This window comes from Lepus europaeus, chromosome 3, assembly GCF_033115175.1.
Source record: "Lepus europaeus isolate LE1 chromosome 3, mLepTim1.pri, whole genome shotgun sequence".
NCBI lineage: Eukaryota > Metazoa > Chordata > Mammalia > Lagomorpha > Leporidae > Lepus > Lepus europaeus.
The window spans coordinates 145,615,993-145,632,137 of record NC_084829.1 but is presented as its reverse complement, the minus strand read 5'-3'; the positions used below and the strand labels follow the sequence as shown (position 1 = coordinate 145,632,137).

At 38.2% G+C, this 16,145-nt stretch overlaps 1 protein-coding gene across 5 annotated transcripts in view; it reads right to left on the bottom strand.

The window, feature by feature from the left end:
• Positions 1–3,906: 3,906 nt before the first annotated feature.
• The window catches only part of UTRN (utrophin), a 591,543-nt gene continuing 579,304 nt past the window's right edge, over positions 3,907–16,145 (bottom strand). For all 5 annotated transcript variants that reach the window (XM_062186881.1, XM_062186876.1, XM_062186879.1 and 2 more), the window contains 2 exons: positions 8,202–8,224; positions 3,907–5,828 (listed from right to left, as the gene is read on the bottom strand). In XM_062186881.1, the coding sequence (XP_062042865.1) occupies positions 5,820–5,828; positions 8,202–8,224 (32 nt within the window). In that variant the 3' untranslated portion in view covers positions 3,907–5,819. The remainder of the gene's footprint in view (positions 5,829–8,201; positions 8,225–16,145) is intronic.

Below are 16,145 nucleotides of genomic sequence, written 5' to 3'. Positions count from 1 at the left end.
ACCAGGAACTATTATTATATTCTAAAGCAATCTGGGAATTCTTCCCATTTAATTACCATGATGGTTAATTTTATGTGTCAACTGGGCAGAGGGATATACAGACAGCTGGTAAAATATTATTTCTGGTATGTTCTGAGGGTGTTTCTGGAAGACTAGTGTTTGAATTGGTAGATGATATAAAGATCATCTTTATATGTGTTCATGGGCATCATCCAATCTGTTGAGGGTCAGAATAGAACAAAAAGTGGAGAAAGAGCAGCTTCGCCCTCTCTGCTTGTGCTGGTACATCCATCTCCCCCTGCCTTCATATATCAGAGCTCCCGGTCCTTAGGCCTTTGGACTCAGACTGGGACTTATACCATTGGCTCCACTGGTTTAAGATCTTTCGGTGTGAGATCTTCTGCAGGACTCCAACCTATAGAAAGCAGAGGGTGGGATTTCCCAGACCCCATAAACACATAGGCAAATCTTTGTCGATTAAACTATCATCTCAATCTATCCATCTACCTCTATCATTATCTATGTATGTCACCTATCATCTATTTAACATCTATCATAAATCATCTAGATCTATCATGTCTGCCTATCTCTATCATGTATCTATCATATATCTATATCATCTATTATCTATCTATCATTCAGCTATATCTATGTACCTATCATCTCCATTTAATCTATCATCATGTAGCTAGCTAATCTATAAACTGCCTGCCATCTACCTAATAATTTATTATCTATCATCTGTCTATCATCTATCTCCTTTGGGTTCTGTTTCTCCAAAGAGCCCCCACTAATATAATTACAAATTCAACATTTGTGATTTCTAGACTGAGGACAGAGCTAAGCGAAGGAGAAATTGTCAGCTTATTTCTCCTAAGCAGCCACATACAAAACTCAAAACCATGCAAAAAATAAGCCATCTATAGACCACCTGACTCCTAGTATATGTATCTATTACAAAGATTCTAAAATGTCACAATCTTAAGGCTCCCAATATGAAAGACTAGTTCCAAGTTTGGAAGTTAATGTGAAATGCACATAAATTCCGCAATGCTAAACAAATATTTGGGAGTGACACAATATTCCACAGGCCCTACACATCTGGTCAGAGTGAAGAACTTTCTGTGCATTGTTTTCCAGCTAAAAATTATTAACAACTCAGTATGAGTAAATGTTCTCGGCAGTTTCTAATAGCCCTTTTATTCCATTCTCATCTTGATTTTTTTCCTGTCCCCATCTCCTGTCCCCTAATTTTACTGTCAGAATTTTTAGCACAGCAGTGATAAATTTTCTTATTTGCATTTTTTTCCTGGATTATTAGCATGGAGAGGAGTTGATGTTCTTGACTTTGTTTTGAAAGAAGACCTTGTTGGCTGGCGCCACAGCTCACTAGGCTAATCCTCCACCTGCGGTGCCAGCACACTGGGTTCTAGTCCTGGTTGCTCCTCTTCCAGTCCAGCTCTCTGCTGTGGCCCGGGAGTGCAGTGGAGGACGGCCCAAGTCCTTGGGCCCTGCACCCCCATGGGAGACCAGGAGAAGCTCCTGGCTCCTGGCTTTGGCTCAGCGCGGTGTGCTGGCCGCGGCGGCCATTGGAGGGTGAACCAACGGTAAAGGAAGACCTTTCTCCCTGTCTCTCTCTCTCTATGTCCACTCTGCCTGTCAAAAAATAAATAAAATAAAATAAAAAAGAAAGAAGACCTTGTAAAGAGGCTAATTTATTTCTATTCCCTTGAGGCTGTGGACATGTGTTTTGCCTTAAGTCTTCTACGTTTCCAAGCTTTAATTATATATGGTGTATTCTAGCAACCCCACTTTTATATATTGAAATCTAACCTGCCCAAGTTTATTACCCTCCTTAGTCACACTTTGTGTGGTGATGTTGTAATTTCTCTCACTGAAGAGATGAAATGGATTTTCCATACCTAGCTTTACAATTTGCTTTGACCAACAGAATCTGGTTGAAGTGATTGCTGTGTAGGTTCTTGGCAAAGGCCTCCATTTGGATGCCCTCACTTTTACCACTTCATGAAAACACACCCAGGTGAATTGCTAGTAGTAAAAGAACCTAAGCCTACCATCCTGTCTGTCAATGGCCAGTCAACTCCTAGACTCAGGGGTGATCTGGTCAGCTGAACTTCAGGTGGTTCAAGGCTGAACACAAGTGTGTGAGCAAGTTCAGTTGGAATCAGAAAGCTCCTGTCCAGACTGTCTATAATCCACATGCCGTGAGCTAAGTAAGTGCTTATTATTGAGGTTTGACGGCTACTATGCAATGAGACAGCATTGCAACAAGAGATAACTGACACCACAGCTATAGGATATAATGTGACTGTAACTGTCTCCTGGACATCATAGCAGGCTCATTCTGGTTATTTAATCAACCTCACAAAAATACAAGCTGCCATTATATATGTCAGTGAACATTTTGAACCCTATCTATAGTGATGTTCCTGGGATTTTACTGTATTGTCATTAAATTTGCAAATAATGAATCTAGAAAATCTCTGTAAAAGTTGGTTTACTGAAACAGTGAGGTTTTTGTGTGTGTGTGTGTGTGTGTGTGTGTGGCAGGCTTAGCCAAGGTCAAACTACTTTGTTTAAAAACATATAAAGAATCTACACTTGTTTCATTTAAAGCTGCAGATATTCATTCCTTATTGTATGCTATCATGAGGAGCTTGTACAGTGGTGGTACAGAAAGAAGAGTAATATAAACTGAATCCATATTTTAAGGGCTTACTCTGCAACTCTGCTAAGGAGCCTTAGCAGTCCACTGAAGGGAAATAATGAAGTGCAGTGTAAATGTATGATTGCTTTTTGAGTGATTCTTTCTCATTGCTGAAACATGTAAATTCTTATATCTTTTTGCACTGATGTGTTGAACCTTATTCTTGTACATTTAATCAAAGCAAACTCATAATTTATCTTATGTTTCCAATGACCTTGAAATGTATTAGCATGGTGATTTTCTATGCAACTCTAGTTCTACTTTTGGGTTTGACACTGTATTTTCACATTGACACAGTGATCAGTAGATTTTATAACCAGACTGACTAGGCTTTCCTGTGGTACACAACAGTGGGTGCATGTGTTTGTGTTCTGTGTAACTGTAGACGTGCAATGATGTACAAAAAAGTATATTCACCTGTTTTTAAAAATAAAACATTAAAAAAAGGTATTCGAAAAAATATATATACAGAATCTCTAATATATAAAAGCTAAAGGTTTAGTAAATAGATAACTTTTAAAATTTGTTCTCACTTCCATTTTCAGCAACCTATTCAACAAGTTTCTGGAAAACAGTTGTTTTCTTAAAAATGCTTAATGGTTATATTGGTTTGCAGTTGATGGGCTGTTTAAAATGTATCAGAATGTTTTATTTGGACAAACTGTATTCAACCAGAGTAGTTAAAATTCAGTGAACAGATAAAAACAACATGATTTAAGAAGCTAAAAGTGGGTTTAAAAGTGTAACCAACTAAAGGTCAGTAACATCTAGTTATTAAAATAAAGGTGCAAGAGGCTTTGAGTGCATATTTTTTAATACCCAAGATAATTTTCCCTATTAATAAGTGATCTCTCATCAGAGGAAATTCAGAATTATATAATTCATATGTAGGAGAAGAGATACAGAGAGGAAGGAGGAGAGAGAATGAGACAATTGTGCGTAGAAAAGATTGCAAGAAAATCTGTAGATTTATCAGGAAACAAGCTCTCACTACATTTTACTTTTATAAATTTATACTCAAAGCTTACATTTTATCAGTGAACACAGCTGAAGAATATCAAAGTTGTCTTGTGTTAAAATTACTTTTATTCAGGATGAAAAATACAACATGTAGCCAGATTAGATGATAATATATGATTAGTTCTTTACCACAAAATTCAAAAGAAGTACATACTGCATTTCTTGTGGTTGTTACTGCAATATATTTCTTTTTATTTATTATTACTTAGAAGGTTACAATGTAGTGTTTTATGTAGATTTTCCATAACAGCTGATACAGAACATTTTGCATACAAATACAGGCAGAAAAAAATTGATACGTGACTTTCCCAAGTAATAACAAGGAAGACACCAAATCTACAACTTGGAGTTCAGAGTTAAGGGAATTTGTTTTTTTAAATAGGTGCTTTCTTGGGTCTGATATGGTCTGATGAGAGCTCTAGACTTCGCAGACTGCAACGGCATAAAGCTATTTCCAACACAATGGAGGAAGATGGATCTGAGGTAGAAAGGTGGCCATGGCTTTCCTCTTATATAAAACAATTTTCTTCTTCTCAAAATATCTATGCTGCAAATAGACACCCGTGCCCCCCAACCCACCCAACCTATTCTAAAAGAATATCAATTTCTAACTTTAAGCCTCCTTCTGGCCAGATCCCAGTTAAGAGAACCCAAAGTTTAAATATCCTGATGCTTTAAAAGCACATACACTTGAATCAAAATACATTAGTTTCACTCTTGTTTTTGGTTTCTCTACACTTGGTAGTTAAGTAATAGGTTTAAACTAAATCAATTACACATGAAATCAAAAGCTGACTCAATACCTAACTGAATGCCTTCAAAGGTACAGGCAGGAGTACCACCATCAAAGCATGAACTTTATTCTTCAGTAGGAGCAGTGACATAGGCTTTTGCTAAATAACCTTCCCAAATGATTGATCAAGAGAAGGGTCACAGCATATCTGTTTGTCCACTTAGAAGGAAAAATGAGACATGCACTAAATCTGTGTCTGCTTTCAGAAAGAAAATAGGAGTTTCAACAATTATAACGGACCTGAAAACAACCACATTCCCTTTCCTCAAAAATACCAATAAATTATCTTCAAAAAGAATTACAGAAAATGGTATGATCTAGTATGACAACAGGTAAAGGTCTACTGTATATTTAATGATGGAATCAAGACCTGGAAACTAGGAAAGGTGGTACCAACTTTTGTTTCTGTGTCAAAACAAAAATATGCTTCAATGGGCAAACTTTGGCACAACAATCTTTGAGATTATTATAATGATAATACAGGCTTCTCTACCATATAGATTGGGACATGAAATAAATAAAGAAATCAAGACCTATCTATCTAAAGGAATAAAATGCAGGGAAAAAAAAATCCCAATAGAAATACCATAGAGGCCCACAGGATTTTGATTGTGGTTATCTGTGTGGTCACTAAAGAAGTAAGTATATGATGTCAAATAAACTTAAACAGCATAAACACAGCCGTAGCCTATTCCACATATATATATATATAATATTGAATTGAAATATATGAACTTATTAATTTGGCAAAATCATGGAAAAATACATGGAATCTACTTGGTCATGTGGCTGATGAATGATAAATAACCAAAATATAATAGTAGGAGAGTAAAAGCAATAAACCAAGTTATTATACAAGGTGAACATGAATAGCAGAAGGAATGTAAAAATGTAAGGTGGTCTTCTAATTCATATGCAATTTTTTGTTATTAAAAAGACAGTATCATAGTAGAAAGCCCCCACCCACCTTCCCAATGCTGTATACATTATACAAATCAGTGACAAATGTATTTCCATTTCCAAATACCTCTCTGTTCAGTAATTTACAGTTGCATAGAAAGGGAAGAAGAAAACAATAATATATGGTTATTATAAAAACAAAATATCCTTTTCTCTTTGGATAGTCAGTGTTTTACTCCTTCAGTAGAACACACAGTCAGCACTCAACAGCATGTGTCAAGGAGCCACGGAGCTTCTGATTAAATGGAACTTGGAATTGGCGTTTGCTGAAAACGGCGATACTGGAAGTCAGGAAATGTTGTTGGCTGGATAAATACTTCACATTGCCTGTGGGAAGGGAAAATAGCACCGTGAGAATGACATTTACATAAAACACGACAGGAAACAAAGATCTGTTGACTCTTCAAAGAAATAGAAATGTTTATTGTTGATCTAGTCAAATCTTATTCAGCTATGTCCAAAGTAGAAACATCAACTTCTGTGTGACTTTTGCCCTCTGAGTTGAGGTTCTTCCTTGGCAACCTGAAGCCACCCACTCTGGTTTACAGCACTGTAGCTGATACAAAGGGAAGACTGGATAACTTCTCTCTTGCCTGGGCTACAAACCAAGTTAATACAGAGAGGACTTGACTTCTTCCAGCTGGAGGGTCCAAGAGGGACTGAATGAGGCTGGTACCAGCAGCTTGTCTCTCCCTGGGGAACTATAGGGAGCATCTCCTAGATGACAACTCCAATCCCTCTTTGTTCCAAGAGTCCTGATAAGAGGGACATACTCTGAGTATGCAGTAGCTCCAGTTAAACTTAAATGTCTCAGGCAAGAGGATATAAAACTGGGCCACACTCAAGAGACTTGTATCAACTTGTTGAAGTAAAGGTCACAAAGCTACTCTTAAAATATTTTGAATTTAGAAATACTTTTACAATCACTCTAAAATGAGATCAATCAAACCACATTTCATAAATCATAAGAAGCCTTTAAGGACTCCCAAGAAAGAATCCCCATCTATTCATGTCCATTATTTTATAGAGGACTTTGGAATGAAGCCTGGCTCAACCTGAACACTGTGCTTCTAATGAAATTTCTGTGAAAGCTCTCAAATGAGCCCTTCCTGCTCCCAGGTAAGCCAAAAACAGCAAACTCTTTTGACTATTGCCTAGATTCTTCTCTCTGTTACTATTCATAAATGGATTCTTCAGAAACATGGTTTCATTGTTGCATCTTTTATGGCCATGTGTCAGGCAACAAAAATTCAATAAACACTGAAGGTATGCCCACTGGGTTCCAGGCATGTGTTGTGCCAAGGTACTGAGGTGGAGTTCTCTTAGTAAAGCAGGTGTAGGAGCTATCTCAACAGAGCAGTCTCATCTGATTTTAACATAAGAAAAGTGCCAACCTCAGTGAATTCAATGTATTTGAGTAATGGGGAGGAGAGGAAAAAGGGAGGGGAGAAAGGGAGATTAATTCTATCTGGAAAAGGAACAGGTCGTTACCTACAAATGTTGGTAAGTAAAGTTTTGGTGCCAATTCATGTTGAAAATAAAGGCTACAAGGATTTCTGAATTATTTATATGTACTCTATTTTTCTGGAGAATTAGGTCTATGTCCTATATTAGAATAAAATAACTCTCATTTTAGGTGGTAGAATTCTAAAAACTTAAGACTCCACTGTAAATTTTAGCAAAATCATCCAGATAAAAGCATACTTTTCATGGATTTTCATTTGACCCAAGGTATGAAAAATGCAGAGAAGAGGGAAAAATGGTAAAAAGAAGAGAAGGAAGGAAGGAAACAGGAAAGGGGTCATCAGATGTTTGTTCCTTCACTAAGTTGCTGTATAATCAGGAACAATTTGGTTTCTTTAAAACTCAATTTCTTAAAAATCTAAAAGAAAAGTATGAGAAGCTCTCTATGATTACATATGCTTTCAATTCTGGGCACTTGAGCTGCAAAGGACTTAAGAAGTTACAAGAAGTCTCCCCTTCCTAACCTCCATCTCTTACAGCCTCACCACCGCCCCCCCCCCCCGCCCCCAGATTATCAGAGTTTTCTCATCTTACCCTTTCTCCTAGTTTTTAATAAGCTACAAGAAAATGCTCCATACTTCTGCAGAGGTCCCAGCCTGTCTTTGCCAATAGGACAGTCAGAAATTTGCCTTAAAATTATTAACAAACAAGCTCCAAAAAGAAGGTACAGTCTGAAGATCTACCATGATCCTGTGGCACATAATTACAAGAGTACCTGATAAGCAAAATAGTGAAAGGCGGACATCTGCCAAGAGTTCCCAGAAAACTTTTAAATGAAGAATTGTAAATCTCTCAATGTCACAGCACCAACTTGTGGTACCACTTTCTTTTTAAGCCAGTGTTATGCAACAGCTACCATAAGTAGATATTTGGGACAACAGTGGTTTGTGCTCTCTATCCAAAGTGACATTATATAGTACTTAAGATGTCAATAAAAAGCTGATAGAACTCAGAGGATCAAACACATGATATTTTTAGTATCTGGATAACTTGGCTTGAGCTCCCCCCTCCCCAGACTGTCAAATTAAATACAGAATCAACTAACATTTAAATGTCAAACAAGTTTGCTTATTTACATGGATAATGAAGTAGGAAGGCTGAAATCAATGGTAGCTAATCTGCTTCCTGTAGGTTGTGTTCAGGAACAATTGAACCCGTCAGTCTATTAACTCTTACCTGTGGCCTGCTGGGGACATTTGCTGAAAAAGAAAACAAAACAAATCAATTGAAGGCAGTATTGGTGCTTCCTTAGTTCCAACTTTCAGGCATGCAAATGTGGGGAATTTACCATTCTGAGCAGAATAATAGCTCAGCTGTTAAATAGATGCTAATAGGAAAATAGGAAACTTTTTTTCTGGTAAAATGCCCTAAAAAGGGTTAGTTTTCCTAGTTTATTATAACCTACATGCTTTAAGAAATTCCATCCAAAATGTTAACCATTTGGTGATTCTCACAAGTAATTGTACACTAAAGCATTCAATCAACACTTAGTTTTGCAAAAGATCTCAAAATTTCCTATTTAAATCGTGCCATGTATTTGTTTTATGTATCAGAATAGATACAGAATAGAGCAAGTTCTATATATTTTGCCAAATAGCACAAATTCTGCCCAAAGCATCATTAGAGATATGAAGTTTTGGTTTCTAGCACCCTTGGCCCTCACCCAGAAAGGCCTGGAACATGTTTTAGCCAAGTGTTTGTATTAAGGACAAGGCTGACACAATACTCAACAGCCTTTTGGACAGTGGACTAATAACAGCACCATGGATGGGCCTAGTTAAAGGCATCAGAGGCTTTGCAATGCTAGTTAATTTTCATGTGCCCTCAGATAGCTCAATTTCTTCCTTGTCCCAGAGCCCATGACAGTGATGCAGATCTGTAGGCTTTGTGAGAGCATCCACAAATGTAGAAGTTCGTTCCAGGGCACTGGGTAGACTGGGAAAAATCCCTAACTAATGATGGTGTAAACTCCCCAGTTACCCAGAAAGGCAAATTACCTAACTGGGAAAACATACTGGACCACAAGAAAACTCACCCTAACTATACTTTAGCTGCACTTACAAGTAAACCCTTTGGATGACAGTCCGTGTTGTAGCAGCAGTCAGACGGCCTGTCCTGCCTGCCTGCCGCTCCCTTGCAGCATGTTCAATAAATCGACTCTGCTCACTCTCCCAGAATGCTCTGGTGAAATCTCTCTGCACCCACAATGCTGGCCTCAACTGGTCAGTTCCCATGGCAGCAACATAATCGTCATTTTTTTTCATACCTCTGCCTCTTTCACTGCATAATAATTTGATACTTAACACAGGAAGAGGGGGAGGAGCTACAACTCTCAGTGCTTGGTCAAACCAGAATCACCCCTAACTGCCTGGCATGTTGCACTCCTTCCGGCTCTCATTTTTTATGCTGAGGGGTACAAAAAGATCAAGGACCTCACATGTGGTGCTAGTAGTTTTGGAGTGAAAAAGAGCAGGTGTGAAGGGCAGCCTTTCTGTAATGCTTGGAGAGAGAGTGTGGGCCCCGGCATCTGGAGGAAGGTCAGACTAAAAGAAGCCTGTGAATTGTATCAGCAGAAATGAGTGGACCTCTACTGGTATGTGACTACACCCAATAGAGAGCTGAGCTGAATTAAGCACATGCTAGGTTTACACACTGTCTAAAAGAGATAATTATCATTCTCTTTTCAGTGACAAATATAACCAACAGCCAAACCCTAGACAGAAGTGTGATCCATTTTTCTCTAAACACTTTCATTTTACAGAAGCTTTTATTTAGTAAATATAACTTTCATAAGTACATCTTTTGAATTATAGTGGTTATTCCCCAAATACCCACCCTCCCACCCCCAAACCATCCCATCTCCTACTCCCTCTCCCATCCCATTCTTCATTAAGATTCATTTTTAATTATGTTTATATACAGAAGATCAACTCTATACTAAGTAAAGATTTCAACAGTTTGCACCAACACAGATACATAAAGTACTGTTTGAAGACTACTTTTACCATTAATTCTCATAGTACAACACATTAAGGACAAAGGTCCTACATGTGGAGCAAGTGCACAGTGACTCCTGTTGTTGATTTAACAATTGACACTCTTACTTATGACGTCAGTGATCACCCAAGGCTCTTGTCATGAACTGTCAAGGCTATGGAAGCCTCTTGAGTCCACAAACTCTGACATTATTTAGACAAGGCCATAATCAAGTCTTCTCTTCCCTTCAGAGAAAGTTATCTCCTTCTTTGATGGCCCCTTCTTTCCACAAGGATCTCCCTTACAGAGATCTTTCATGTAGGTCATTTTTTGCCACAGTGTCTTGGCTTTCCATGCCTGAAATGCTCTCATGGTCTTTTTAGCCAGAACCGAATACCTTAAGGACCGATTCTGAGGCCAGAGTGCTGTTTAGGGCATTTGCCATTCTGTGAGTCTGCTGTGTGTCCTGCTTGCCATGTTGGATCAATCTCTCCTTTTAAATTCTATCAAATATTGTTAGCAGACTGGATAAAAAAAATTATGGGGTATGTACTCTATGGAATACTACACAATGGTAAAAAAAAAAACAAAAAAAAGTGAAATCCAGTCATTTTTAACAAAATGGAGAAATCTGGAAAACATCATGCTGAGTGAAATAAGCCAGTCCCAAAGGGACAAATATCATATGTTCTCCAAACGAATACTTTCAAAGTCTATAGTTTTTTATCAAATGAAAAGCTATGTGGACTCCCCTGAATAAACTGAACAGATAAAATTTAAAAGGAAATCATTTCACATTATCAGGTTTTGAGTTTTGATGAATGTTGCTCAAGTTTAATAAATAAGGCAATTCACAGTGGAAACAGGCCTACAGGTCAAAAAATAATTTTAACACCATTTGTTGTTCCATGAGCAAATATTACTTGGCTTACTACCAGGACTCCATTTCTTTGAAGGACATAAATGAAAAAGTTTTGAAATACTTTACATTAGAAAAGAATGGTTATAATAGTCAGTGGAGGTCAGCACCGCGGCTCACTTGGCTAATCCTCTGCCTGTGGCACCACCACACCAGGTTCTAGTCCCGGTTGGGGCGCCAGATTCTGTCCTGGTTGCTCCTCTTCCAGTCCAGCTCTCTGCTGTGGCCCGGGAGGACAGTGGAGGATGGCCCAAGTGCTTGGGCCCTGCACCCCTACATGTGAGACCAGGAGGAAGCACCTGGCTCCTGGCTTTGGATCGGTGCAGCGCGCCAGCCACGGTGGCCATTGGAGGGTAAACCAACAGAAAAGGAAGACCTTTCTCTCTGTCTCTCTCTCTCTCACTGTCTAACTCTGCCTGTCCAAAAAAAAAAAAAAGTGGAAATTTTAGGTACACTGGCTAATAGGCAGCACAATTAAATTCCCCTCACTAACTCTTTGCCAGGAAGAGCTGAAAATGCCTGCCTCTCTGCTGTGAAATTCAATATAAATAATTTGAAAAATAACTTAAAAGGCCATAATTCAAGGATGCTAGCAGCTCCAATTGGGATAATTTAAGTCAGAGGAATTCTAAAGAATTACAGGCAAAATATGTAGATGTGGTTTTAAAATGTCATGCTAAAGTAGGCAATTCATGCAATTAAGGTTTATGAATTTTAGTTTCATTTCAAGTCCAAAATGGCCAGGAGTAGGAATTCATTCATGGTGATGCTAATGTTTAATCTACAAAAGATCAAAAGTCAAGATTAACATGCAGATCAATTCATCTTGTATGTTATTGACAAGTGATTTTAAGCTCATGGGATTGGTTTGGAACTGGGAGGATGCCAATCTGATCTGTTTAGATAAAACCTCTGAAGGTGGTCAGTAAGCTTTGGGGATTGTGAACACTGATAAAAATATTTGCTAGTTGAGCTACTTAAAAGTGAGCAAGTGAATCCCAAATGACTTTCTGGTACTATGTGGGGAAATATGAACAACTAACCATTTACTGTTAAACAATGCTTTGGATGCCAAGTCTATATCATATGTTGATTTCTATTCTGTATCAATTTGGGAAAGACATATGACTTTGGCCAAAATTTTTAGATACATATCAACTTAACATATAAATCAATTAAGCCTTGCTTTATTTTTCTGAAAAGCTCTCCTTGTATTGGCAAATTTTCTACTATCAAAACAAAATATGATTATAGATACCAAGAACAAACTGAACTCAAACTAAAAGAACTTACAGAAGACAAAAAATTTTTTTTGAAATCCTTAATTTCAAAAGATCCTAAAATACAGCATTTGTCATTTCTTAGAGGATGTAATTTGAATTCTTCAAAATAACACATGATTAAGAATATGCATTTATAGAAAACTATAAATAGTATAAGTATTTGTAAATGTGAGAACTTCAGACTGGGAGAATGTGGAGCCAGCTTCTCCCTGAGGCCTCCACAAACTACCCTCCAAACCCTGGGATGATGCAGGAGAGGAGGAACCACCAGTGTCTCTGTGATGTGGTCCTCTTATAAGAAGGAATCTTTAGAAAGTTTCTGTATACATTCTAGTCCTTTCATGTAACTCAATGATCTGACAACACTTTTCATAGTTATTCTCTGATAATGGCAGTGCCTATCATCTTATCATCTGCCCATCCACCTATTGTATCCACCCATTCATCCACCTACACTATTCACTGAATTGCTTACATGTTAAAGTTTATGCTTATATACAAGGGCAAATTAAGAAGTTAATGGAGAATGTTTATTATGAAAAAACTATGCATGGATTTCAAAATTTTTTGTATAAAAATACACTATGTTTAATTACATTTTTCCATGAAGTTTTAAAAAGATATATATTTATTTGAAAGTGGCAGAAGCCGGTGCCGCGGCTCACTAGGCTAATCCTCCGCCTTGCGGCGCCGGCACCCCGGGTTCTAGTCCCGGTCGGGGCACCGGATTCTGTCCCGGTTGCCCCTCTTCCAGGCCAGCTCTCTGCTGTGGCCAGGGAGTGCAGTGGAGGATGGCCCAAGTGCTTGGGCCCTGCACCCCATGGGAGACCAGGAGAAGCGCCTGGCTCCTGCCTTCGGATCAGCGCGGTGCGCCTGCCGCAGTGCGCCAGCCGCAGCGGCCATTGGAGGGTGAACCAATGGCAAAGGAAGACCTTTCTCTCTGTCTCTCTCTCTCACTGTCCACTCTGCCTGTCCAAAAAAAAAAAAAAAAAAAAAAGAAAAAAAAAGAAAGTAGCAGAAAGAAAGAGAGAGAGAAGAGAAGGTGATCTTCCATCTACTGATTCACTTCCCAAATAGCTGCAACATCCAGGCCTGGCTCAGCCTCCAGACAGAAGCCTGGAACTCCATCTGGGTCTCCCACCTGGTTGGCAGGGACACAAGTGCTCGGGCCATCATCCACTGCCTTCTTAGACACAGTAGCAGAAAGCTGGATGGGAAGCAGAGGAGGAGGGACTGGAACTGCACTTCCATATGGGATGCCAGTGTCACAGGCAGCAGCTTTACCTGCTGCTCCACACCACCAGTTCCTTTCTGTGAACTCTCAGAGCCACACACTCTTCTCAGGATCCAGCATTCATGAACAGCTAATGAGATTACCAATAAACAGAAATTTTATACGTGCCTTTAGAGGGAGGCCATAAAAGGAGATGAACATATTTACCCCTTACGGTTCATTACTGCTCTACAAGTATGATTGTTTATTTTAAATTATATTTTAAAACATGGCATAGATTAACTTTTTACAAAATCTAGATAGCAGAATGTATCTTAAGAAAAATTTGAGTGACAACTCTTAAACATAAAGCTTATGAAAACCATGAATTTTTAACATACATTTTAAAAAAATTTGCAATTCAGAGCACAGAGAGAAAGAGCTGGTTCATTCCCTAAATGCCCACAATGAAACCAGGAGCCAGAAAGTAATTGGGGTTTTCTGCCCTGTGGTTGACAGAAACCTGATCCCTGGAGTCATCACTGCGGCTTCTCAGTGTTTGTGTTAGCAGAAGCAGGAGTCCAAGGCTAGAGGCAGCGTGGAACCCGGCACTCTGGAGTGTGACATGGGCACCTTAACTGGGGTCTTCACCTGGGCAAATGCCTAACCCAGCAGAAAATTTTTAGAATGAAACGAGTACATTTCATATTCATTGCAAGGCATACCCTGGCTCTCACTGCCAAGTGACTTTTAAAATTGAAACTGTCCACTGTGGCGCTGAAATAAAAACTTTTAAACATGCTTTAATTTACAGAAATTATTTACTAATTATTAACTAAATTAGGTGTAACTTGAACTAAAAAGTAATTTCATTGAAAATTTAGTTCTGAAACACAGGCTTATAAAGAATCTGTTGAGGTTTAATTAACTAAATACAACTCAGAACAAGAATCTCTAAAAAAATTCAAACTTGAATTATAATATAAAAGACTAATCTGGGGCCAGCATTGCAGCTCAGTGGGTTAAACGACTGCATGCAATGCCAGAATCCCATGACTGCTGGTTCAAGACCTGGATGCTCCACTTCTGATCCAGCTCCCCGCTAATGTGTCCAGGAAAGCAGCAGGATATGGTCCAAGTGCTTGGCCCTTTACTGTCCACATGGGAGACCCAGGATTAGTTCCAGGCTCCCAGCTTTGGCGTGGCCTAGCCCTGAACACTGTGGTCATTTAACAATTTCTCACTCTGTCTCTCACTTTCTTTTTCTGCAACTCCTCCTGTCAAAAGTAAAATAAATCTTTAAAAAGAAAATACTAGTCTATAGTTCATCTATTATGAGCTTAGAAAATAAGCAACAGCCTAAAGCCTGAAATCAGCAATCTAAACCATTGAAACTGAAATAAGTTTTTGTGAGTTCTATAGAGCCATGCAAACACAAATAGTTTTTGACAGATGAATGTGGGAACTGACATACAGTAAAAGTGATTTAGCAAACTTTGAGGAGCAAAAGAGAACAGTTACAAATAAAAATCTTAGAAGTGACACATAAATATAAATAGATAATATTTATATGGTTATAGAAACTAAAATAGCCTTGGGAACACACTCCTGAAAATCGAAAGGATAATAAATTCTATATTTTTAAATTTAATTTTTTCCAAAAAAATTATGTACCTGTTTACTCCCCAGATGGCTATAACAGCATTTGCACCCCACATGGATGGCAGGGGTCCATCTACTTAGGCCATTACCTGTTGGCTCCCAGGGTGTGCATCAGCAGGAGCTAGAATTGGGAGCATAGGTGGGACTTGAACTCAGGCAGTCTGATATGGGATATGGGCATCCCAACTGGTGTCTTAATCACCAGGCAAAACATGTGCTCTGGAAAGTATATTTAAACAGTTTTTTTCACAGCCTGCTAATGATGGCATTTTTAAACAACAGAGTGGTAAAAATGAAGAAAATTTAAAAGATAAAGTCTTTAGATCTTCTTTGTCTACCTTCCTGAGACTTAGTAATTTTTTTTTTCATTTAGGATGATATTTTTTAGGAGATGATAGCAAGTGGTAAAATGACAGTCTATGTTTTCCATAAAAATCTTAGTTTTGTGACTGGCTAGTTTTACAGTAAGCTTAAGATATGATAAGTAATATCTTCATATTCTTCAAAAGACTGCTTAAAATATAATTGCAGCATTAAGTAGTCTACACAATTTTCTATCTGAAACAGCAAAAGTGTTTTAAATGAAAGCTGAGCAAAATTTCAAGGTGGCAAGAAGCCTAGACAAACCATTTGGAAAAGATTAATACATTAGAATCATTATATAATTTTCCCTGGGGTTTGAATTGTTTTTATTTGGTTATTTTCTGGCAAATGCAGAGGGTCATAACCTGTGATGCCTTAAATTGCTTGGATTCACATAAGGGCTATACTATTCCATGAGAAAAGAAACCAGCAGGAAAAAAAGCAAAGAAAAATCGGAAAAGAATCCCCTTCTGTAACAGACTCTGAGGACATCAGAGAACAATGAAGAAAACAGGGGGACTACATTAGGAGGACTATCTTCATGCCTTTTTGGCACACCACTAAAAGCTCTTCTTTGAAGTTACGCATATATTCTTACAATAGTTTGCATTGAAGAGAATAATTTCCTCTAAAATAAGATTTATTATCTTCATTTGACTTCATTTTATCATTCATAAGTCCTATTGAAACTCTCAAAGGGCAAG